The sequence below is a fragment of the Palaemon carinicauda genome, chromosome 30 (genome assembly GCF_036898095.1).
Source record: "Palaemon carinicauda isolate YSFRI2023 chromosome 30, ASM3689809v2, whole genome shotgun sequence".
Lineage (NCBI taxonomy): Eukaryota > Metazoa > Arthropoda > Malacostraca > Decapoda > Palaemonidae > Palaemon > Palaemon carinicauda.
In genome coordinates, this window is record NC_090754.1 from 62,993,300 (window position 1) to 63,019,885 (window position 26,586).

The window sequence follows — 26,586 nt, forward strand, 5'->3', positions numbered from 1 at the left end:
ACGGACTTCTGCGGCCACCTGGAGTGTAGGACACACTCCCGCTGTTCCATCACTAAGGGACCTCTCAGATACTGGGACCCCCAGGTATGTACTGTGTGCAAAGACTTGGTGTATGAGGATTTTGAGAATCCCAAGGCAACGGAGTCAAGGGATGCAGCTCGGAACAAGCTGCGAAGATGGGTTCGTGACTTCCAGAAGAATGCCACGGGACCCTACCTCCCTAGTGAGCATATGAGGGCCTGTCAATTCCCCAATGCATCTATCTGCGAATGCGGTTATTCCTCAGCCTCACCCTGAGATCCCTTGCATCCAGATAGCCGTGAATACGGATGTCTCAGATGCGATGAAGGACATCCATCTAGATGAGAGGATGTCAGAGGACACCAAAAAGGACCTTTTGGCGGAAGGTCGAGATGAGGAGTCAACGTTGGCTCCAGAGACGGAAGAGGATGAAGTCGAAACAGTCTCTGTTTCGTCGGTTCCTGCCCCAGAACCAATGCCCTCTACGTCCTCCGCTCCTCAACCTGAAAAGTCGGACGACACCCTGTCTGCCATCAAATCTATGATGGAGATGTTCGAGAAGAAGAGCGAACAAAGAGAAGCTGCGTTAAGGAAGGAGATTCTTCAGCTTGCAGCGAACCGTGGGTCTCAGAGGAGACTCAACGTAAAGGATCTTCCCTCGTGCTCCGAGGTAAACCCATGGAGGCATGCCGAGTACATGCCAATTACGAACGGTAAGATCTTTTCAGAGAAGTTGGGAGCTGTCCTTATCGAGGACATTGAGTTCTGGCCCAATTTTGAGTCCTATCCAGACTGCTTCATTCATCTAAGGGCGGAACCTGTATCCAAGGAGGAGACAGAGCCTAAGGAGGTCATAGTGCTTGACCATACGAAGGCTCAGGCTTTGCTAGCCAGCAGTTTGAAGGACAGGGGCTTCACCAATTCTAAGGTGCCGTCCCTGAGCAAGAAACATCCCTCTATTCTTGCTACAGCAACTATGGCCTTCCCCTTTGCGGAAAAATGGTTTAAGGTGGTGATTAAGGCAGTGGAAGCTGGGGAACCTTGCCCTACACTGGAGGAGTGTAGACCCCTTTCCCTAGCTTTGCCAATGGATCACAAGGACTGGAAGGATATTCTGCTTACCTTCTCAGTCGGGAAGTTGGAGGCTGATATCGCTGGACGTCAGTTTAGCGAAAACCTCCCCAGGTTGTCTGAGTTTCTCCTGCGTAGGGAACAGGATACAAACGAGAGGCCTGCTGCCTCTGTCCCTCCAGGTGACCCTGGAGGCAATGGCCAGTGAAAAGAGATCCCCGGATATGTTCATGGTCATAGCCAAAATACACTTGGCAACCCTAACGAAAGACTTCTATAGCTTTGTTAGGGCAAGAAGGGCTTGTAGATAGTTCACGTTTGCCTCGGCTGCGGTCAAACACAAACCCAGGAAGTTAATATCTTCCAATATCAGAGGAAAAGACATATTCCAAAACGAATTGGTCAAAGAAATAGTCGACAAGTCCACCATGAAGAATAGAAATCTTCTCCAGAAGTGGGGCATGTTGGCTAAGAGGAAGTCTTCCCCAGATGAGGGTCCCCAACCGAAGAGGAAGACAAGGAGGCCAAGAGTGCCATCTCGCCCTGCTAGACAACAACAACAACTTCTCATGACCGCGGTGCCACAGATGGTGGCACAGCCCAACCCACCTACCAGATGGTACCCCAGCAGGTGGTGACTCAGTCACCAGCCTTTACTCCCACCTATGAGAGGCAGACCACTACCTTTCACCCTAAAGGTAGGGGGTCAGGTAGAGATTCCTCTAAACATCCCTCGAGAGGAAGAGGGGGTAGGGGAGCACGCGGTTAAGGAGGCAAGCCCTCCGGAAACCAGAAGCAATGAGATTGATTGATTGATTTAAAGTTTTCAGGCATCCTGACATAAGCAATGAGACGCTTCCGGTAGAAGGAAGACTCCGACTCTTCCGGGATGGGTGGACCTTCGATCCCTGGGCCCACAGCTTAATCAAGAACGGACTAGGTTGGAGCTGGAAGACAGCTCCACCATCATTTCCTCAATTCTTCCAACACTCCACCCCCTTTCTGGAAGAATACACTCGGGAGCTCTTGAGCAAACGGGTGATAAGGAGGGCAAAGTCCATCAAATTCCAAGGAAGGCTGTTTTTTGTTCCCAGGAAGGACTCAGACAAACTCAGAGTCATTCTGGATTTGTCGCCACTCAAGTTTATCGAGAACGACAAGTTCAAGATGCTGACCCTTCAACACATAAGGGCCCTGTTGCACAAAAAGGGCATACACAGTCTCCATAAACAAGGCAGATGCCTATTGGCACATTCCGATCAATCGCCAACTCTCCTCCTACCTAGGATTCAGGCTACAAAAAAGAAAGTACGCTTTTAGAGCCATGCCCTTCGGATTAAACATAGCCCCAATGATCTTCACGAAGCTTGCAGAAGCAGTCGTTCAACAACTACGCCTACAAGGGGTCCAGGTGGTATCCTATCTGAATGATTGGCTGGTGTGGGCAGCATCCGAGATGAAATGCATGCAAACATCCAAGAAAGTGATCCAGTTCCTAGAACATCTAGGATTCAAGATCAACATCAAAAAGTCTCGACTATCTCCAGCTCAGAAGTTTCAATGGCTAGGCATACATTGGGATTTACAATCACATCGCCTCTCCATTCTGTTAAAGAAGAGGAGAGAGATAGCGGGATCTGTCAAGAGACTTCAAAAATCCAACAGGATTTCAAGACTCCAACAGGAGAGAGTGCTGGGCTCCCTTCAGTTTGCATCAGTGACAGACCCAGTGCTAAGAGCACAGTTAAAAGATGCATCAGGAGTCTGGAGAAGATACGCATCAAACGCTTGAAGAGATCTAAGAAGACCAATACCGAGTCGATTACGATCACTTCTCAAGCCATGGTCAGAGGCCAAGAACTTCAAGAGGTCAACACTTCTGCAACCGCCTCCACCCTCAGTCATCATCCTAACGGATGCATCATCAGAAGGATGGGGAGGTCACTCTCATCAACGAAAATTTCAAGGAACTTAGTCCTCTCTATTCAAGACCTTCTATATCAACATTTTGGAGGCCATGGCAGTCTTCCTCACACTGAAGAGATCATCCCCTCACCCTTCAGTCCATACAAGACTGATTCTAGACAGCGAGGTGGTAATGAGATGTCTGAATCGTCAAGGCTCGAGATCACCTCAACTCAACCAAGTGATGTTGGCCATCTTCCATTTAGCGGAAAAGAAGAGATGGCACTTATCAGCAGTTCACTATCAAGGGTTCCGCAACGTGACAGTGGACGCTCTATCCAGGATAGCTCCGATAGAGTCAGAATGGTCCCTAGACGCAAGATCATTCTCCTTCATCTTACATCAAGTCCTGGAACTGCAGATTGACCTCATCGTGACGAGCGACAAGAAACTTCCTCGATACGTGGCGCCGTACGAGGACCCTCTAGCGGAAGCAGTGGACGCCATGTCCCTCAACTGGAACAAATGGACCAGGATTTATCTGTTCCCTCCATTCAACCTGCTGATGAAGGTCCTCAACAAGCTGAGATCTTTTCAAGGATTAGCAGCCCTAGTGGCTCCCAAGTGGCTCCGAAGCAACTGGTTCCCGTTAATATTGGAATTACAGCCGAGGCTGATTCCCCTGCCGGACCCAGTTCTGTCTTAACAAGTACAGAAGTCGACTATCTTCGCTTCATTACAGAAAACCCAAGACCTTCATCTCATGATTTTCTCTCCCTAGCAGTAAAGAAAAGGTTTGGGATCTCGAAAGAGAGTATAGACTTCTTAGAGGAATACAAGTCAAAATCTATCAGAAGGCAATACGAGTCATCCTGGAAGAAATGGGTGGCCTTTGTCAAGGCAAGAAACCCAAAAAAAATCTTAACAGATTTCTGCTTGTCTTTCTTTATTCACCTTCATGAACAAGGTTTAGCAGCCAACACGATAACTATGTGTAAATATCTGCCTTGACTAGACCCTTGCTTCATGCTTTCCAAGTAGACTTGTCTAATGAGATTTTTAACAAAATCCCTAAGGCCTATGCTAGGCTCAGGCCTGCAGCACCTCCAAGGCCCATCTCATGGTCTTTGGATAAGGTACTACATTTTGCTTCAAGTTTGGACAACGATAATTGCTCTTTGAAAGATTTTTTACTCAAAAAGTTATACTGTATTCTTGTTTGCTCTAGTCTCAGGGGCTAGAGTTAGTGAGATAGTGGCCTTATCTAGGGAAGAAGGCCATATCCAGTTTGCTGAAACGGGAGAGCTAAATCTCTTTCCCGACCCAACGTTTCTCGCCAAGAATGAGCTACCCACTAAGAGGTGGGGTCCCTGGAGAATCTGCCCTCTGAAGGGAGATGTCTCGCTGCATCCAGTGGAGAGTCTAAAGGTCTATCTTTGCAAAACTTCAGACTTCAAGGGAGGGCAGCTCTTTAAAGGAGAAACATCGGGTTCAAACTTATCCTTAAAACAACTAAGGGTGAAGATCACCTACTTCATTTGCAGAGCGGATCCTGACAGTACACCAGCAGGTCATGATCCTAGGAAAATTTCTTCTTCGTTAAACTTTTTCCAGCTCATGGATTTTGAGAGCCTTCGCTCGTTTACTGGATGGAAGTCAACCAGAGTGTTTTTCAAACACTATGCGAAGCAAGTGCAAGAAATAAAACGTTTCGTGGTGGCGGCAGGTAGTGTACTAAAACATGTCACTTAGTGCTGCAAGGAACAGTGAATTATGTGGGACTGTAATTCTAAGGGTGTACATGTGGGCACATTATAGTGCAACATGGTTAAGTGAAATGTCATCAAGGTGACATTATGGACTGTTCCAGTGTACAAAGGTGATGAAACATAGACTGAACACTAAGTGCCGTGTGTTTTTTACACAAGTGTAAATAGACAGAACTCTCAGAAAGACATTAGAAAATTTATAAATTTTTCATTGGAGTGGCAAAATTTTTGTTTTTAGATGAAAGTATTTCTGATTTATTCTGTATTGTCTATGTTGGAATATTTTATTTCACTTGCATTTTTATATTATTATGAAATGTATGCTGAATTTTTATTTATTGTCTGACAATAAATGATTAACTGTTTTGTGCGTCTTATTTCGCTCTAAACACTTTTAATAAAGTTATGTGTGAGCATTCCTTTCATTCCTTATTATTCTGCATGATAATATTGAGCAAAGGTAGTAACTTTGTTCCTATATGTAAACAAACCTTTCTAGCTAGACTTAACTTGTTTCGATACAAGATACAAACTTGTCTTTTGCGGTATATAACTGATATACCTCAGATGCTATGGTGGCTGACATGAACTCGTGTTCGTTTATAAATACAAACTTTGGCTAAAGACATTCAGTGAGACCTGTATGCCCTTTTGATTGCTAGGTAGTCATATGAAATATGCATACTTTGAGACTTTTTTCTGAGTCTAGTTTGACTCTTCCCTGTAGGGGGCAGGAAGCACTAACATAGTCTATGATTAGATGAAATGACATATAACGGTAATGCCATAGGTCTCTTAGGTCTACGTGACCAAGGAAATATTGTCTTGAGGTTTAAGGCACAACTGGGAAATCCACATATACATTAATGCTCTGGTAAACTTCCATCGGGACGACATGGCCTGAGCCCAAAAAACAGATTTTGAGCGAAGCGAAAAATCTATTTTTGGGTGAGATAGCCATGTTGTCCTGATGGACCCGCCATCCTTTCTATGAAAGGCCTTGGCAGGATCCCTCCCAATAATACTGTATCCATAAGTACCGGCTTAACGCTACAAGGAATAAAGATTTGGGTACTCAAACAGTAACGGATGTAGGGAACTTTATAACGGCTCCTCTTTTATTTTGCCGGTGCAGATTGCTATGTGGCGTGTCAAGAATACGTCCCCTGATATCATGCGATATCCTAAGAGGAAAAACTTTAAGGATATTCGCGCCAGGAGTAAGAATTCTGGAGACCTTAAGTTAAATTCTCTGGGAATATCACTGTAGTCAAATATACCCTAGGAAGCTACTTAAAGGAACCTTCCATCAGGATGACATGGCTATCTCACCCAAAATAGGATATCAGAAAATGATAAGTACAGCCATAATTTTACTTTTCCAATTCTATTTTTGTATTCCATTTTATCCTAATCTCTCTACTGTATAAACAAACTATCACTTAAATCTTTATTAAGAACACATCAGCATAATTTTCTTTTCTCAGACAAAATTTCAAGTTACAACACTTAAATGTATACAAGCATTACTGCATTAGGATATATTCATTTCTATACATTAAATTAACTATTAAGTACTGAACTGAGTTACTCTGCTAAAATTAAATGAAAAAGATGCTTTTACTTGTTATTTGCACAAATTTTAAAAAGCATTCAAGTTCCTACTGTGAAAAAGTAAGTACACATTCTTATTTTCTCTATCTTTAACAAAAACTTTACTCAATTTCTTATAAAAATTGTATCAAGCACTGCACTACAAAAATCTAATCATAAAAATCTGGGAAGATGATAAGAGATCATACATAAGAAAATCATATGTGGTCAAGTTTTCCTTAACGCTTTACCTGAGTAACAAAGTCTACATATTGCCCCGTATCTATCATAATGGACCAAGTCCGCTGCTGGTCATCACTGAAGCTAGCATAATTATTTGGCAGCACCTGTTTCAGAATAAAAGGAAAATATAAAAAGATTAATTTGAACATTCTTGAGGAATATGTAGTTGTCATGGGTGACTTGAATGCTAGAGTGGGCGCTGGAGAGGTAGAAGGTGTCATTGGGAAGTATGGCGTACCAGGTGAAAATGAGAGTGGTGAGAGACTGGAAGATACGGGTGTTGAGCAAGAGATGGAGATAAGTTCTAGCTTTTTCAAAAAGAAAGATAAAAACAAGTATATATAGGTAAGAGTGGCAAATGGAAGAGTGGTAGAAAGGGCGTTAATGGATTATGTGTTGATAACAAAAAGAATATTTGGAAGATTGAAAGACTTGCACGTGTTTAGGGGTATGGCTAACGCTATGTCTGATAATTTTTTGGTAGGAGGAAAACTAGTTGTAGCAAAAGAGTGGGGGAATAGAGTAGGTGGATGTAAAAGGGAGCTAGTGAGGGTTGAAGAGCTAATAAAACCGGGGGTAAAAAGTAAATATCAAGAAAAGTTGAAAATGGCATATGACAAAGTGAAGGTAAGAGAAACTGGTAATTTAGAGGAGGAGTGAAAGTTAGTAAAAGAAAATTTTGTTGGGATTGCAAGTGATGTGTGTGGCAAGAAGTTTGTTGGAGGCAGCATGAGGAAGGGCAGTGAATGGTGGAATGAATGAGTGAAGGTAAAAGTGGAAGAGAGAGAGAAAAAAAAAAAAAGAGGGCTTTTGAAGAATGGCTGCAGAGTAATAGTGTAGAGAAGTATGAAAGATATAGAGAGAAAAATGTTGAAATGAAGTGCAAGGTAAGTGAGGCAAAGAGGGCAGCTGACCTGAGGTGGGGTCAGGGATTGGGCCATTCATATGAAGAGAATAAGAAGTTTTGGAAAGAAGTGAAGAGAGTAAGGAAGGCTGGTTCAAGAATTGAAGAGACAGTAAAAGATGGAAATGGAAGGTTGTTAAAAGGAGAGGAGGCAAAGAAAAGGTGGGCGGAGTATTTTGAAAGTTTACTGAATGTTGAGGATATTAGGGAGGCAGATATAATTGCTGTTGCAGTTGTTGAGGTGCCAGTGATGGGAGATGAGAATAAGAGAGAGATTACAAAAGAGGAAGAGAGGAGAGCACTAGATGAAACGAGAGTAGGAAAAGCATCTGGTATGGATGGTGTGAGAGCTAAGATGTTGAAGGAAGGGGATGTGACTGTACTTGAATGGTTGGTGAGATTGTTTAATGTGTGTTTTGTGTTGTCAATGGTACCAGTAGATTGGGTTTGTGCATGTATTGTACCACTATAGAAGGGTAAGGGAGATGTGCATGAGTGTTGTAATGCAAGGGGTATTAGTTTGTTGAGTGTAGTTGGAAAAGTGTATGGTAGAGTACTGATTAATAGGATTAAGGATAAAACTGAGATTGCAATCTTAAAAGTACAGGGTGGTTTTAGAAGAGGTAGGGGTTGTATGAATCAGATTTTTACAGTTGGGCAGATATGCAAGAAATATTTAGCAAAAGGTAAGGAGGTGTATGTTGCGTTTATGGATCTGGAGAAAGCGTATGATAGAGTTGATAGGGAAGCAATGTGGAATGTGATGAGGTTATATGGAGTTGGTGGAAGGTTGTCGCAAGCAGTGAAAAGTTTCCACAAAGGTAGTAAAGCATGTGTTACGATAGGAAATGAAGTGAGTGATTGGTTTCCGGTGAGAGTGGGACTGAGACAGGGATGTGTGATGTCACCATGGTTGTTTAACTTGTATGTTGATGGAGTGGTGAGAGAGGTGAATGCTCGAGTGCTTGGACGAGGATTGAAACTGGTAGACAAGAATGACCATGAATGGGAGGTAAATCAGTTGTTGTTTGCGGATGATACTGTACTGGTTGCAGACGCGGAAGAGAAGCTTGGCCGATTAGTGACAGAATTTGGAAGGGTGTGTGAGAGAAGGAAGTTGAGAGTTAATGTGGGTAAGAGTAAGGTTACGAGATGTATGAGAAGGGAAGGTGGTGCGAGATTGAATGTCATGTTGAATGGAGAGTTACTTGAGGAGGTGGATCAGTTTAAGTACTTGGGGTCTGTTGTTGCAGCAAATGGTGGAGTGGAAGCAGATGTACATCAGTGAGTGAATGAAGGATGCAAAGTGTTGGGGCAGTTAAGGGCGTAGTAAACAATAAGAGGGTTGGGCATGAATGTAAAGAGAGTTCTGTATGAGAAAGTGATTGTACCAACTGTGATGTATGGATCGGAGTTGTGGGGAATGAAAGTGATGGAGAGACAGAAATTGAATGTGTTTGAGATGAAGTGTCTAAGGAGTATGGCTGGTGTATCTTGAGTAGATAGGGTTAGGAACGAACCAGTGAGGGTGAGAACGGGTGTAAGAAATGAGTTAGCAGCTAGAGTGGATATGAATGTGTTGAGGTGGTTTGGCCATGTTGAGAGAATGGAAAATGGATGTCTGCTAAAGAAGGTGATGAATGCAAGAGTAGATGGGAGAAGTAAAAGAGGAAGGCCAAGGTTTGGGTGGATGGATGGAGTGCATGAAGCTCTGGGTGATAGGAGGATAGATGTGAGAGAGGCAAGAGAGCGTGCTAGAAATAGGAATGAATGGCGAGCGATTGTGACGCAGTTCCAGTAGGCCCCGCTGCTTCCTGCGATGCCTTGGGTGCCTCACAAGGCTTGCAGTCTAAAAGGTTAAAGAATTAGGGAGTCTTTGCAATCTAAACCAATACCGAATAATGGAAGACATTCGGTAAAGGTCCAGAGGCAACTCTCCAGCATCAACAAGGAGATTTGGGATAGGTGAGGTTCTAAACGCTCCTGTGGACAATCTAATACCAGTATGATGTATTGAATCTAATACAGTATCTTTAATCAGGCTTGGGGTGGCCATCATAAAAGTCTTCCGTAAATCCTCCAGACATTTCTCCCTCGATCGTGAACGAATCAGCCAATCGTCCAGATAGAAGGATATCCTTATCCCCTCCTGATGCAGCCAACCTGACACATTCGCCATTACCCTGGTGAAGACTTGAGGAGCCGTGCTGAGACCGAAGCAAAGAGCTCTGAATTGGAAGCACTTGCCCTCCATTACAAATCTCAGGTACTTCCTCGAAGTCGGATGGATGGGGACATGGAAATATGCGTCCTGCAAGTCGAGGGACACCATCCAGTCCCCTGGACGTACTGACGCCAGCACAGACTGAGTCGTCTCCATGGAGAACTTTGTCTTCTCCACAAATACGTTGAGAGCGCTGACATCCAGGACGGGTCTCCATCCGCCCGAGTTCTTGGGGACCAGAAACAGGCGATTGTAAAAGCCTGGGGAGGATAGATCCCGAACCGGTTCTATCGCCCCCTTGTCTAGCATTTGGTTGACAAGGTCTACTAGGGCCTTCTGTTTCCCCGGATCTGAGTACCGGGCTACTAAGGCCAGCGGAGCATCTGCTAGAGGAGGTTTTTTCAGAAAGGGGATCTTGTATCCTTCCTTGATGACTGAGAGGGACCAGGTGTCCGCCCCTCTCCTCTTCCAAGACTGCCAAAAACCTGACAGTCTTGCGCCTACTGTCTGGAGGAGACGAACTTCATTTTCTGGAGCGAAGTCTGAAAGAACCCCTGGTAGATCTTGGTCCTGAATCTTGCCTTCTCCCTCTAAAATCTGGTCTTGAAGTAGTCCTGCCCCAAAAGGGCTGCTGGAATCTCCTTTCCTCCCGTTTCAAAGAAGAAGGAGGGGCTGCCAAGGGCTTACGAGCAGAACGAGATAAAAGGTCTTGGGTGGCTTTTTGGGCCAGAGAACGCGTAATGTCATTAACCAGGGACTCGGGAAAAAGATGTTGAGAGAGGGGGGCGTAAAGAAGCTCAGACTTTTGTGCATTGGTAACAGACCTAGAAGCAAAAGAGCAAAGCAGAGCTCTCTTCTTTAGGACCCCAGCTGAGAACAGAGCAGCCAACTCATTCGCCCCATCTCTGAGGGCCTTATCCATACAGGACATAATACTGGTAAGGTCCCTAGATCCTTCCATCTGTTCAGTTTTCCTTGCGAGAGTCCCAAGCGACCAGTCTAGGAAACTATAAACCTCAAAGGCTCTAAAAATACCTTTGACGAGATGATCCAGCTCCGACATCGACCACATGACCTTGGCTGAGTTGAGAGCATGCCTTCTAGCAGAGTCCACTAAACCAGAGAAGTCACCCTTGGAGGAGGAAGGCACTCCCAGACCCAAAGGTTCTCCAGTTGCATGCCACATACCCGCTCTTGAAGCAAGACGAGCTGGTGGAAACGAGAAGGAAGTCTTAACTGTTTGTCTCCGCTCCATCATCCAGTCATCAATCTTCGTGAGAGCCTTCTTTGCGGAGATAGACGGCTTCATCTTGATGAAGGCCGACTGTTTCTTGGCCTTCTTTCTGTTAAATTGGGACTGAGGAGATTGAGGGGCAGCAGGTTGGAATTCCTCTCCAAAAAGTTCAAGAAGGGAGCGAGAGAGAACTTTGTAATCTCCCACAGCGTCGGCAGGATTATCATCGTCATCAGAGACATCCTCGAGGTCCTGATCCACATCTGCAATATCCTTCGAAAGAGAAGAAGGATCCTTAGAACCCGACAAGGGCAAATCAAAGGCATCATCCTTCAAAAGACGGGTTGCATCCTGGAGTCCCGCGCTAGAAGAATCCTTGGGACGAGAGGCAGTATCGTCCCGAAGAGGCAGGGTGGTATCGCCCTGGGACCGAGAACGAGAGGCAGAGTCGTTCTGTCGTCGAGAGCGAGAGGCGGTATCGTCGTGGCGGCGAGAATGAGAGGCGGTATCGTCGTGGCGTCGAGAACTAGGGTCGGTATCGTCGTGGCGTCGTGAACGAGAGGAGGTATCGTCATGGCGAAGCGAACGAGAGGAGGTATCGTCATGGCGAAGCGAACGAGAGGAGGTATCGTCGTGGCGAAGCGAACGAGAGGAGGTATCGTCGTGGCGAAGCGAACGGGAGGCGGTATCGTCTTGGTATCGAGAACGAGAAGCAGCATCGTTCGATAAGGTATCGTCCCGGTATCGAGAACGAGAAAACGTATCGCCCTGGTATCGCGAAGAAGTATCGCCTGGCGAAAGCACACATTCCTCATCCTGGCGTAGAGAGGGAGAAGTTTTCTTTAAAGAAGAACTCCGTTCTCTCTTAGAAGCAGACTTCTTAATCGGCAACGAGTCGTCTTTACGTCTGTCAGACTGGGCGTGAGGGCAGCTAAAGGCTTGTACTAAAGTCAAAAGTTGTTCCTGCATGACAGACATAAAGGATTTAGCAACATCAGCTGGGTCTTGCGGTCCCGAAGGGGGGGGGGGGCTGACGAATAACACTCGTAGAAGGGGGAGGATCTTCGGCAGCAGGCTTCGCCCTTTTCACAGGCACGGAGTCGAAATCATCCTCCGACGGACAAGGTTCATAACTGCTAGAACCGGGAGAGAAAGAACGAGACCGTTCGTCGCGGTTCCATCTCCTCTTAGTAGGTCTTGAAGCTTCATACTTCCATTTACGTCTGGACGAATTCGGAGAAGTAAACAACACATCCGACACGTCTTTCCCGTGACGGTCAAGAGCAGCCTGGGAATCGACAACAGGACTGTCTGAGGCGACGGCTGACCGAGGGTACGTACCTCTCACCCCCTTTCGGTCATCGACGTACCTTCTCCCTTGGTCCTGGGAGCTTGGTAGAGGTCTAGGCCTAGGGGTATGACAGATTCGGTCAGTCGCCACCTCCACTGCACTAACACAAGCACTTTCACTTTCCTTACCTTTAAAGGCCTCCAGTTGTTCTTTAATGGCCTTCAACTCGGCCGCCAGGCTAGCGTACCGAGGGTCATCCGTAGATACGGAACCTGTAGGAGGTGCAGGAGTTACTACCTCAAGGGAAGGATCAACTTCCAAAGAGGAATCAATAATAGGATCAATAGATAAATCTACGCAAAGTTCGTCTTCCTTACCACTAACAGACTTAGACTTAGACCTAGAAGCTCTCCTAACTCTATCGAGCTCTAGCTTACGCACATAGCGCTTCATAATTAACCAATCTTTCTCATCCAAAACCTTACATTCCCCGCACCTATTATCAAGGGCACAAACAAAACTCCTACAATTAGAACAAACGGTGTGAGGATCTACCGCCATTTTCGGTAGTCTCACCTTACATTCCTCATTCGCACAGATACGGTAATGACTCTTTTCACTCATAATGAAAAACAGCAAAAAAAGCTAAGAGAAAACAAAATACAAAGATCGCCAAAACCCCAAATCAGAGTACTTCACCAAAAAAGCAGACTGGTACACCGAGCAGGGAAAGCGAAGAAAAACTCTTAATGACGGACCAACGTGTTGTCGATCCGGCCGGCAGAGATGAACTGAAGAACAGAAAACGGGAATGATTCCTCCTACCACCCTTTAACGGGTGTTACCACCCAACCACCACAAGGCGGTTGCCTAGTTTTAGAAAAATTCTGCCGAAATAGAGATAATTAGCTATGTATATATAACTGCCAGGTAAGTTCTATTCATAAAAATATTTTCTAAAAAATATTCATTTCATAACTCTTACAGAGTAATTGATTTAAACTTAACAAAAATAAAAGTTGAATGGGCTCAACGTTGTTTAACTTCGGTTTCCAAGTTAGGACCGCCTTCATCTCGGACTAGGGGAGGAATAGGTAAAGGCCGCATATAAACAAAACATAAAATTTATCTTGATGTTTAGTATAAATGGAAAGCTAATCGAAGAGGCCTAATAAAGGCGGGTGAGATATAAAATATATAGAGGAAAATCTATAAATATCAACAATAATTTATAACGTGATAAAATAATTACTAAAAGCCTTAAACACACTTCCGTACACTGAGGGAAGGGTCGGCCATCTTTACTCTATGGAAAAACCAGAGATAAAAAAAAAAAGCAAGGGCAAAACACTTTTCCTCTCCTTTCAAAAGCATTTCTTTTAAAGATAGTATTGAATAATCCAACACGGCGAAAGCAATAAAACCAAAACCAAGTACTTCACCAATTCGGTAGAAAACTCAAGGTCATAAAGCGAGTAGAACCAACTTGTCGACAAGACCGACAGAGAAGAACTGGAGATGTTTACAAGTATATGCGGTATCTGGCCGATAGTCGGCGCTGGTGGGCACACCCGCAACCTTCACGGCGATCGCTCGTGAGTTTTTGGAATCTGTCGAGCCGTCGGAGACGTCAGCTATTACAGTATATATTCACCGGCTAAGTTTAATATTTAAAATTAGGAGACACACGTGAAGCATTTTCAAACACGAAATCGCCTTCTTCGTCGTTTCCATAGCGCTCCCCACTTTCGGGAGACGAACACCCTTCTGTTGGAAGCGGCGGCACCACGTCCGCGTTGCATGAATCGTAACACACAAAGAATGTTTCTAATTTTCTTTTCAGCTTGGCGCGTCATCGCTTAAGGTTAGAAAACACTTTTACCTCGCTTTACCTATAGCAAGGGTGAGTGTTCTGGGAATCGACAGAAAACGCTAGAGGGGACTTCTGTTCCGGTCTTACAAGACTGTAAATGCCAGGCTACGGCTCTCGATTCCTTTCGGCGCTCGACTTAACTTCTCCCCTGGGTCCGGGAGCTTGAAAGGGGTCTAAGGCTAGGATAACGACAGGTCCGAACAGAAGCACCCTCCACTGAATTGAATAAAATTCACTGCACTAATCTAGCACTAAAAATTTTCATTTTACTCTTTGGTAAAAATGATATTTTCATAATTGTTTAAACAAGCTCTCCAACAAAATGATCCCCGTAGAGAGAGACTTACTATTCTGTCAAGGGTTTGAATGGGAATGCAAAAGTCACTGAATTCCATATAAATGCAACAAAATATTAAATGTAAAATATTAACATATTACCCGAATAGATATAGGAAAAGAATACATCTATATATCAAAACCAACCCTTATATTAAGGGGTTCCAATAAAAGGCAAATTATCACCAGTAACAATTGGAAGGTCTATAACTATTATACAAAAAATTTCAGTATTCCAAAAACCAACAAGTAAACAAAGATACACAGAATCATGAGTCTATATCGATTGTCAAGAATACTACATCGTATAAACATTAACAGAACCGTAACTTTCTTTAATCACTGACTAAAGAAAAATACTAAAAGGACCAACTAATTGCAAAATAACATGTTCCTTTTATCTAGTACAATTTAAAACTAGAGTTTGTAAGAAGAATGTACTATTCATAAAAATCGATACAGAGAAATTGTAATATCGTAACGATAGACTGAAAACTATCATAAATAAACTGAATGCTAGTTAATCTTTGAAAATAGATCGAAGATTATCCAAAGAAACCTATTAAAAGTACAAAAATTTTCTTAAAATAACATAATCCTTTAAATTTATAACTTAATTTATAACTTCGTAAGAAAGTATTCACTTATCAATCTTTGTAAAAAGCAAGTCAGACTTTAGCTTACATCATATGACTGACATCATAGAAGAGGCGATATGTTTACATATCGCCATTATGTTTCCGTTAGCTTTAAAATAGGTTGAAACATTCCTAATCCTACCTTTTAAGTTATAAACACATGATCACAGATCAAACAAAATAAGCGAATGCCAGAACCCGAAAAATAGGAGTACATCACCAAAATACTGCTAAAATCCAGGTTAATCACGAGTGAATTCCCATCTTGTTGCCAGCGAGAGCGGCAGAGAAGGTCTGAATTGGTTGAAATAGTTCGGCCTATCTACCATGGGGGGGCTAGTGTACACCTGGCATATCTGCGATTGCCACGAGTTTTGAATTTCTGCCGGGGCGTCCAGGGACTATAGCCATTCTTATATAACCAGCGGGTAAGTTTTATATTTAAAAGTAGGTTTTTCTTTTGTCAAAATCACTCTATGAACTTCAACACCAAGTAGATTGTAATTAGCATCAGTCATTATATCAGCAAAAATAAAAATTATAAAAAATTCTAATAACTTCAAAATTATCTAACAAAGCTAACTAAGGATTTTTCAAAAATAAAAACACTAGAACTCTATTGAATCCATAAAATTATGTATCACTAACAAATGGGGTATGGTACATCAAGTCTTCTCACCTTAAAGTTAAAATACTGCTGTATCCTTGCACGAGTGAGATGATCTTGCTTTGACCTATAAACAAGCAGCTGGAAATTCCTTTCAGGAATACTTCCCAGGACACAACACATGGCACGGCCTTGGGTCTGAGCTACGTCATTCACACTAAACAGAAATATGGGATACTTTTCAATGTTTCTTAAACAGTATTAAACAATTTAATAGAATGGAAAAAACTGATTAGCCACGATACGTAACGTTACAGTAAAAGTATACAAGAAAAAAAATTTGTTAGAGCAATAGGCCATGCATGTCAAAAGGGATTATGTCACTGACACCAAGGTCAACAGTAGAGCTAATCTTCAATACATGAAGAATGCCACTACTCTGAATGTAAATCTGACAGTTCCCCTTTTAGAACTTCATATCAAGATTTTTTTCAAATTTCACATTTTGCAAATTTAATATAAAAAATTTTGTATAACAGAATAAAACAATTTCATCTTTATATAAAAAAGAATCTAAAAGCTAACAATGGATTATTCTATAATAAAAATATAGATAACTAAAAAAAAACAACTTATTGATAAGTCACATGATCTTATGAACTACATTCAGAACATATTTCTTTAGCCAAAATAAATATTGTACACTTGTGATTGAATTCAGTACTTAACAATCAAAATTCCTCAAACACCCAGTCACTCCATAACTTCTTGCTTTTAACTTTTATTTAAAGAGCTTCATTGTAACATTTGTGAATAAATCATTAACTGTAGTACAGTAACTTTAATAACCATTATATTCTCTTTAAAAATCAACTACGAATATGACTCTCCTTCAAAGACAGTTCAAATAATTCTGATCAAACAACTTCAATTGTACTTAATGTGTAATATTTGTATCCTCAATTTACTTTTCAAATTTTCTTGCAGAGGCCATAGGCCTACTCGTATTGGGTAGCTTTTCCATGTGTGTTCTAATAAGTGAAAAAATTACACATTCGAGTATGGTATAATTAAGGCGTATAACAAAAAAATTAACTACAAGTGGGCACACACAATTACCCAACACTCTGGAGAGTTTAGGGCCCAGTATCACATCCTACGTAGAGAGAAAAACCCAAATACAATATAAGTACCGTACATTACTAATACAGTACTACACGACAACCTGCAACCCTAGTCAGAAAAGCAGTAAGCTACAAGCCATGAACACCAAAAGGGAAACCAACACAGAAAAGGAAATTGAGAGACAACAAATATTCTAAAAGTAAATAAAATAATCTAAGATACTGAGAAATAAACCAAAACGCCATAAAAATATAATATAATAATCATATCAAACTGCTCAGTGAGAAAAAAATCTATATCACGTCTGAATTTCTACAGCTCTAGTGATTCAACAACATTATATCATTATGAAAATCATTCCACAATGTGGTCACACCGGAAAGAAAACTTTTGAAAAGGTGAGAGGTTTTGAGTTTTCAAAAAGGCAACTTAAAATCAACAGCATATCTAGTACAACATCAGAGACTTCTAAAGTAATTTGTATTTGCCCTAACTATACAAACACACGTCCTTTGATGTGAGTATGCTTTCAGAGAGGCAAGATACGGGTGTTGAAATGACAAGTTCGGAGATAATTTGTATTTTTCCTAATGATACAAACTTTTAGCTATTTATTACTTTCGGCAAAGCTGAAAGGACGAGCCATTAAAATTTACCGAGGGTAAACAACCCATTCCGCTAGTTAGTGGGAGTAACTTGGTACCGCTCCCGCTCATACACCTGTGATTTAGCTCATTTTGTTTGGAGGTAGGACTTAAAGGGAGATAGGGCTGGCGGGTAAGTTTGAATAAATAGCTAAAGGTTTGTATTGTTAGGAAAAATAAAAATTATCTCCGATTTTGTCCTCTGTTTCATAACTGGAATACAAACCTACGCTATTTATTAGGGACGACTCACTCATTAGGAGGGTAGATGTCCCTGCCAATCTGGCTTTTTGGCTACCTGGAGACTCCTTATTTTGAATAGGTTTGTACCAAAAATAAGGAGTCCTTGCACCTCACTAAACCTTGCACCGCAAGATCCGCGGCCTATGCAAGCTGCATGCTGAGATTTTTACTAATGTGATTGTCCAGGTATAAAAGTTATTCAAAGTCTTTGTAGGAAAAACTGTTATAACCAAGCCTTTCCCAATACCACCTCAGCAGGGTATGGGATCACAACAGTATTAGCTTAATACTAGGTACACAAGGATGCTTGGTTTACCTGCAGTGGTTTGAGGTCAGCTTGTGCAGAGAACCCAGGATCCTGCTTTCCCCAAGAGAGGGGAGGATGAAGAAAAGAGTAAGAGTCAGTTAAACCTTTTCATTCATACAGACTAAAACTGGGTAACCGTGCTCTCAACCTTCTACTACTTTTCCTATAAGGAGCTTGAGGTATTATAACAGCTGTTGTGCAGCCACTACAGGGCCGACAGAGAATGTATTGAGCCTCTGTGGGTCACGTCTTGCAGGTAGTGGGCTGTTAACGTATTCCGACGTTTCCACACCCCAGCCTGTAGAACCTGCGTCACTGAGAAATTTCTCTTGAAGACCAAGAACGTAGTTACGCCCCTGATGTCGTGAGCTCTGGGGCGACACGAAGGAAGGGGGTCCGAATTCAGGGCATGGTCTATGACCTTGCGAATCCAAGCAGAGATGGTTCTTGGTGACCCTCCTCTTGTTCCTCCCTGTGCTGACAAAAAGCGCAGGCACACGGGGACGGGCTACAGCTGTTCTTTTAAGGTACAGCCTCAAACTCCTCACTGGGCAGATTAAAAGATGATCAGGGTCATCCATTACGGAGTGGAGACTCAAAATCCAGAAAAAGTCGAATCTGGGATCCGCCACTCCCGGATTCTGAGTCTTGGCAACAAACTCAGGGACGAAGCTGAACGGTACCTCTCCCCATCCCCTTGAACGGGCGATGTCGTATGAGAGACAATGAAGTTCACCAACTCGCTAGGCTGAAGCCAAAGGTAGTAAGAACACCGTCTTCCAAGTCAGGTGGCGATCTGTTGCCTGACATAATTGTTCATAGGGAGGTCTCTTTAGAGACCTGAGAATTTGAAACCATGTTCCATGGGGGAGGTCTCATTTCAGACTGTTGACAGGTAAGTTCGTAACTACATATGAGTATAAAAAGTTCTAGGGATGAGGAAATGTCCATTACGTTCGGTCTGAGGGCGAGGCTTAAGGCTGAGCGATAGCCTTTTACAGCCAAAACTATAAGGCGCATTTCTTCACGTAAATACACAAAAACTCAGCTATTGCTGGAGTAGTGGTATCAAGAGGAGAGATACCCCTTCCACAACACCAACCGCAGAAGACTTCCCACTTTGCCTGGTAGACTGCTGCTGATGATTTCCTCAGGTATCCACACACCCTGCTTGCAACTTGTTGCGAAAATCCTCTCTGAGTGAGGAGATGCTGGATAGTCTCCGGGTGTGAACTTGTAGCAAAGCTATGGCTTTGTGGAATATGTTGGCAAGTGGTTGTCTGAGCAGATCGTGTTGTGGAGGGAGTTCTCTTGGAGACTCCGTCAGGAGTTGCAGAAGGTACGGAGACCATTCCGCATGATGCCATAGCGGAGCTACAAGTCATTGAGAGGTTGACCGATGTTCTGGCCTTGTTGAGTAGCCTCCTCATCAGACAGAACGGGGGAAAGGCATAAACGTTGATGTTGTCTCACCATTGTTGGAATGCACCTTGCCAGAGAGCCTTGTGGTCTGGGACTGGGGAGCAATACAGTCAGAGAAAACTACAAAGTCAGGACTTTGTTGGCTACTAGATGATCCTAAGACCACTCAGTACTCACTATCCGAGATGCTCTGCTCAGGTTGTCGGCGAGCACATTCTTCTTGCCTGGAATGAAGCGTGCCGATAGTGCTATCGAGTGAATCTCGGCCCATCTCAGTATCTCTACTGCTAGATGGGATAGGAGCTGCGAGAAAGTATCTCCTTGTTTCTTGATGTAAGCCACTACTGTGGTGTTGTACCTCATCAGTACCATTGAGTGGCCCACCAGAAACTGGTGGAACTGTTGAAGGGCCAGGAAGACAGCCTTCATCTCTAAAAGATTTATGTGGAGGTATTCTTCTGACTCTGACTGTGGACTGAGGTGGTGTGGTGCAGCAAGTGGGGCCCCGCCCCTTTTTATTGAAGCGTCTGAGAACAGCATCAAATCTGGGGGGAGGATGAGAAGATGCACTCACTTTCGTATTTTCTCGTCTGACACCCACCATTCGAGGTCAGTCTGTTCCGCTCCTCCGATGGGGATCAGGATGTCCGGGGAAGAGGCTTGATTCCACCTGGACTTGAGTTGCCAATGGAGAGATCGAATCCTGATGCGACCGTTGGGAACTAGACGGGACAAGAGATGAAAGGTACCCGAGGAGACATAGCAACGATTGGGCTAGAAGTTCTTCTCGTCTTAGAAAGGGTCTTGAGATCTTTCTCAGCATCATTATTATGCCGTCTGATGGAAAGGCTTCGTGGAGATTGGTGCCTATTATCATGCCTAGGTATACCAGTCTCTGAGTAGGAAGTAGGGAGGACTTCAAGGTTTACCATGATCCCCAGATCTTGGCAAAGCCTCAGAAATTTGTCTAGGTGTTGAAGAAGGGTTGACACAGAGTCCGCTAGGATTAGCCAGTCGTCCAGATAACGGAGGAGACGGATGCCAATCCTGTGTGCCCATGATGAAACTAGGGCGAACACTTTGGTGAAGACTTGAGGTGCTGTGGAAAGACCAAGATCGAAGCACAGCACCTTGAACTGGTATTTCCTGTTGTCTAGGCTGAATTTCAATTACTGTACTTCCTTGAATACGGATGGATTGGAATATGGAAATATGCATCCTTTAGGTCCAGAGTGCACATGAAGTCCTGTGGTCTTACCACTTGTCTGACTGCCTGCTGTCTCCATGCTGAATGGAGTTTGCTTGAAAAACTTGTTCAGAGCCGAGGGGTCGATGACTGGTTTCCAGCCTCCAGAAGCTTTTTCCACAAGAAAGATTGATTGATTGACTGACTTATGAAATTTATGCCCGAAGCCAAACGTCGGAGCCGCAAAGCCATTCAGCGCATATATATCTTTTAGAATGGATTATAAGTATATAAATAAAAGTAAAACAATTAAAATAAATCTATACAACAGGTCAAAATTTAAAATCATATTAAAACCAACAGATTAAAATTTAAAATCACAATAAAACCAACAGGTTAAAATTTAAAATCACAATACAACCATAGATCTATAACTCATAAAAAATACCAATTTCTTTTAAAAACTGTACAACCTGCTCCACTGGAGCAGTCTCACCTAAAATTTCCCAAGGGACACATTGACTAAATGATTTTTCCTACGTTGACATCTAAACACAGTTCAGGACACTAAATTATGTTCAACGGTTATATCTACTTGGCAAGCAGGGCAGCGAGGAGCCAGCATATCTGCCCCACTTGCCATCAGATACCTATGAGTATAATGTGTGTGCCCTATACGCAAACATGTTAAAACAATGCTAGATCTTCTGTTCACCTGTAAATGTGACCATGGTTGGACAGAAGGCCTAATTGACTTTAATTTAAAATTATTATTTAAATTAGACCAGTGGGCCTACCACTTGTCTCTACAATAAAACCTAATATGACAAATTCGGAGATAATTTGTATTTTTCCTAACCATACAAACCTTAGCTATTTACATAGGGTTTACTTTCGGCGTAGCTGAATAACGAGCCATTAGATTTTAACAAGGGTTAAACTACCCCCGCGCTAGTTAGCACGGGGATAGGGGAGGGGTAGCTAGCTAAACCCCCCCCCACACACACACACACCGGTGAGTTGCTTCACTTCCCTTAGAGGTAGGACTTGTCTTGGGGGACAGGGTTGGCGGGCAAATATGTGTAAATAGCTAAGGTTTGTACGGTTAGGAAAAATACAAATTATCTCCAAATTTGTCATTTGTTCCGTAACCAAAATACAAACCACGCTATTTACATAGGGTGACTTACCCTTAGGCAGGGTGGAAAGTCCCCAGCCTTACTGGCTTTGGCTTACCCGGGGACTCAGAATCCGAGTGAGCAGCACTCGAGAAAAAGTGTCCCTGCACCTCGCAAGTGACGTGCGGTCTACATAAGTTGTGTGTGGAGAAATAAAGTGTGACTCGTCCTAGGAAGTTGATCTGAAGTACTTTATATGGAATTCTAGGCTAGGACGTCCCAATACCACCTCGTCAGGGTATGGGGGACGCGGCAGTATTATTCTTAATACTAGGAACACAAGGAAGCATGGTTTACCTGCAGAGGTTTGAGGTCAGCTATGCAGAGACCCAGGATGCTGCATTCCCCGAGAGAGGGGAGAATAAAGAAAGAAGTAAGGGCCAGACATACTCTTTCATTCACGCAGACTAAAACCTGGTAACAGTGCCCTCAACCTTCTGCTACTTGTCCATTAAGGAGCCCGAGGTTAGCCCAGCTGTTGTGCAGACACCACAGGGCCGATAGAAAAAGTATCAAGGCTCCTGTGGGTCACATCCTGCAGGTAGTGGGCTGTGAAGGTCGTTTGACGCTTCCAGACCCCAGCTTGTAGCACCTGCATCACAGAGAAGTTTCTCTTGAAGGCCAGGGACGTGGCGATGCCCCTGATATCATGTGCCCTAGGGCGACGTGACGGAGGAGGGTCTGGATTCAAGGCATGATGAATGGTCCCTTGAATCAGAGCTGAGATGGTATTCTTGGTGGCTCTCCTCTTCGTCCTTCCCGTGCTCACAAACAGAGCTTGCACGTGGGGACGGACTGCAACTGTTCTCTTCAGATAACATCTCAGACTTCTTACTGGGCAAAGTAGCAGATGATCTGGGTCATCTGTTACGGAACGGAGTCGAACCGTGGGTCCGCCACTCCAGGGTTCCGAGTCTCAGCAACAAACTCAGGGACGAACCTGAACGTTACCTCCCCCCATCCTCTTGAATGGGCGATGTCGTATGAGAGACCATGAAGTTCACTGACCCGCTTGACCGAAGCCAGAGCGAGCAGGAATACCGTCTTCCAAGTCAGGTGTTGGTCAGAGGCCTGGCGTAATGGTTCAAACGGGGGTCTCTTCAGAGCCCTGAGGACCCGAACCACGTTCCATAGAGGAGGTCTCACTTCCGACTGAGGGCAGGTAAGCTCGTAGCTTCGTATGAGTAAGGAAAGTTCCAGCGAGGAGGATATGTCTATTCCTTTCAGCCTGAAGGCTAGGCTTAAGGCTGAGCGATAACCTTTCACCTCCAAGACTGAAAGGCGCATTTCCTCCCGCAAATACACGAGAAACTCCGCTATTGCTGGAATAGTGGCATCGAGGGGAGAGATACCCCTTCCACGACACCAACCACAGAAGAATCTCCACTTTGCCTGGTAGACCCCTGCGGATGACTTTCGCAGGTGTTGAAACATCCTTTCCGCAACTTGTTGCGGAAAGCCTCTCTCCGTGAGGAGACGCTGGATAGTCTCCAGGCGTGAAGCCGAAGCGATGCTACGGCTTTGTGGAAGATGTTGCAATGTGGTTGTCTGAGTAGCTTGTGTCGTAGGGGGAAGCTCCCTCGGGAGTTCAGTCAGGAGCTGCAGAAGGTCCGGGAACCATTCTGCATGATGCCATAGCGGAGCTATTAAGGTCATCGACAGGTTGACCGATAGTCTGGTCTTGTTGAGCACCCTTCTCATCAGACAGAACGGTGGGAAGGCGTAGACGTTGATATTGTCCCACCGTTGTTGGAAGGCATCTTGCCAGAGTGCCTTCTGGTCCGGGACTGGGGAGCAGTACAGCGGCAGCTTGAAATTCAAGGCCGTCGCGAACAGGGTCACTGTCGGGGAACCCCACAAAGTCAGGACTTGGTTGGCTATCCGAGGATCCAAAGACCACTCGGTACTCACTATCTGCGAAGCTCTGCTCAGACTGTCGGCGAGCACATTCCTTTTGCCTGGAATGAAGCGAGCTGATAGACGTATCGAGTGGACTTCGGTTCATCTCAGTATCTCTACTGCAAGATGGGATAGCTGTCGTGAAAAGGTACCTCCCTGCTTGTTGATATAAGCCACTACTGTGGTGTTGTCGCTCATCACCACCACCGAGTGGCCCGCCAGGGTCTGTTGAAACTGTTGAAGGGCCAGAAATACGGCCTTCATCTCTAGCAGATTGATGTGGAGGTACTTTTCTGATTCTGACCAAAGGCCTGAGGCCCTCTGGTTCAGAACATGGGGCCCCCACCCTTCTTTTGATGCGTCCGAAAACAGCATCAAATCCGGGGGAAGGACGAGAAGATCCACTCACTTTCGAAGGTTGTCGTCGGTCACCCACCACCGCAGGTCCGTCCGTTCCGCAGGTCCTATCGAGACCAGAGAGTCCAGGGAATCAATGCCTTGATCCCACCGGGACTTGAGCCGCCACTGCAGAGATCTCATCCTGAGGCGACCGTTGGGAACTAGACGGGCCAAGGAGGCTAGGTGACCTAAGAGACGTAACCAAGATTGGGCTGGAAGGTCTTCTCGACTGAGAAAAGGCTCTGCAACCCTCCTCAGCCTTGCTATCCTGTCGTCTGATGGAAAGGCTTTGTGGAGATTGGTGTCTAATATCATGCCTAGATATACCAGTCGTTGTGTTGGGAGCAGAGAGGACTTCTCGAGATTTACCATGATCCCTAGATCTTGGAAAATTGCCAGAAGCCTGCCTCGGTGTCGAGGAAGGGTCGACTCCGAGTCTGCTAGGATCAGGCAGTCGTCCAGATAACGGAGGAGACGGATGCCGTTCCTGTGCGCCCACGAAGATATCAGTGTGAACACCTGAGGTGCTGTGGAGAGACCGAAACACAGCACCTTGAACTGGTAGATCTTGTTGTCTAGGCTGAATCTTACGTACTTCCTGGAAGACGGATGGATTGGGATCTGGAAGTACGCGTCCTTCAGATCCAGTGTGCACATGAAGTCTTGCGGTCTAACTGCAAGTCTGACCGTGTCTGCTGTTTCCATGCTGAACAAAGTTTGCTTGACAAACTTGTTCAGGGCTGAGAGGTCGATGACGGGTCTCCAGCCTCCAGACGCCTTCTTTACAAGAAAGAGTCGACTGAAGAAGCCTGGGGAGCCGTCTACGACCTCCTGGAGAGCGACCTTCTTGAGCATGGTCTCGACTTCTGCCCGAAGGGCTAGCCCCTTTGCCGATCCCATGGCATAGGAGCTCAACGACACTGGATTCGCTGTCAGGGGAGGTTGAGATGTTATGAACGGGACGCGATATCCTTGTCCGATCACAGAGACCGTCCAGGAATCAGCCCCGTGTTGGTGCCACCAGTGCACGCAACTTTGCAGGCATCCCCCTACAGGTGGACACGCAGGGGGATTGCCAATCCTAGCGTTTGCGGCCTCGGCCGCTCCTTCTAGAATTTCTGCCTCCCCTGGAGGACTTTCCGCCCTTCTTGTCTTTGACAGGAAAGGGCTGCTGTTTAGACACCTTGGTCTTAGCTGCCGGAGCCTGCTTCGGTGACCTGCGAGGCTGCTGTTGCTGTTGAGGAGCTGGAGTTTTGTAGGGCCGAGATGTAAGGGCCTTCTGGAGGAGCGAATCATGACTCGTCTTCCTCCACCTCTCAGCTGTCCGTTCTATATCCTTGGGCTCAAACAGGTTTCCTCCAAGGATGGAGAAAGGTCTGAGCTTGCTGACATCCATCGTGGGGACCTTCGGGTGGAACCTCTCAGTCACCGCATCACAACGCTTTAGAATCGAGTTAGCCCACAGGTTAGTGACCTGGTGAGCCAAAAACTCGATGGAGCGCGTGCCCGAGAGGAGGAAGGTCTCCAGGGCCTTCCTATTGCTCTCCTTGGACAAGTCCTCAGAGCGCAATAGGATGCCCAGACCCTAGTCAGACATCCAGCCATGAAGTGGCCTGCATGGCACACTTAGCAACTTTCTCTTGGCTTAGGATCTCCGACGCTGAGAATGTCACCTGCCGGGCATTGAGTTTCTCTAGAGAGACCCCTGGAGAGCTCTTCCACAGAGTGGTGGAGGGGAAGAGCTAAACAAGGCTCTTCCATGATCTCGAAGTACCTCCTCTGCTGAACGCGAGGAGGTGGGAGGAGCTTGTTCCCGGCAGAAGAACGGCTGGAGGAGGCGAGCTCAGAAAGCTGGCCCTCGACCTTGTCCCTGGCACTCTTCACCCCCTCGGACCATGGCAGGGCTGTACTGGCTTTGGGGGGCTTCTGAATACCATAAACTTGGTCCAGGACCGTATCCCTGCCTTCGCGAGGAGCGGTCTCTGGGTCCTTAAAACTATTGAGTTGCCTCATTAGATTAAGGACCTGCCAAAAGGCATGCTCTGATTCGTGCTGCTCTCCTCCTTGTGGACTGGCAGCTAAGTCTCCTGTCCCCAATGGCTCTTCTTGGGGGACACGCGGACGTTCTCCCGGGAAATGGTTGGCTCTGGACGAATCCTCAAAGATGACTTTGGGATCGTCTTTGAGTCCTTGGGCTCCCTCCTGGGAGGAATACAGGACTCTAGCAAAGAGGTCTGGAAGGTCCCTCCTACGCGAGACGTTTCTCTTCCTTGAGGTGGGGTTCCTCCCATTGGTGCAGTGGGAGAGTGCCTCACCTCGCTGGATTCTCCTGAGGACGGGAAAGGTTCGTCCGCAGAAGGAAAAAACGCCTGCAAAGGGGAAGGGGCCTTCCCGACGGACCTCTTGGGAGCCAGCTTAACCCTCTTCAGCGGGGGCGAGGGAGCCTTTGGTTTTAGTCCCAGATCAGCGGGGGC

General features: G+C 45.0%; 1 protein-coding gene across 5 annotated transcripts in view; it reads right to left on the reverse strand.

Moving 5' to 3' along the window:
- Nucleotides 1-26,586, reverse strand: part of LOC137623217 (FK506-binding protein 15-like) — a 176,189-nt gene that overhangs the window by 133,082 nt on the left and 16,521 nt on the right. For all 5 annotated transcript variants that reach the window (XM_068353933.1, XM_068353935.1, XM_068353936.1 and 2 more), the window contains exons 3-4: nt 15,782-15,926; nt 6,611-6,706 (exon numbers count right to left, since the gene is read on the reverse strand). In XM_068353933.1, coding sequence (XP_068210034.1) covers nt 6,611-6,706; nt 15,782-15,926 — 241 coding nt within the window. The remainder of the gene's footprint in view (nt 1-6,610; nt 6,707-15,781; nt 15,927-26,586) is intronic.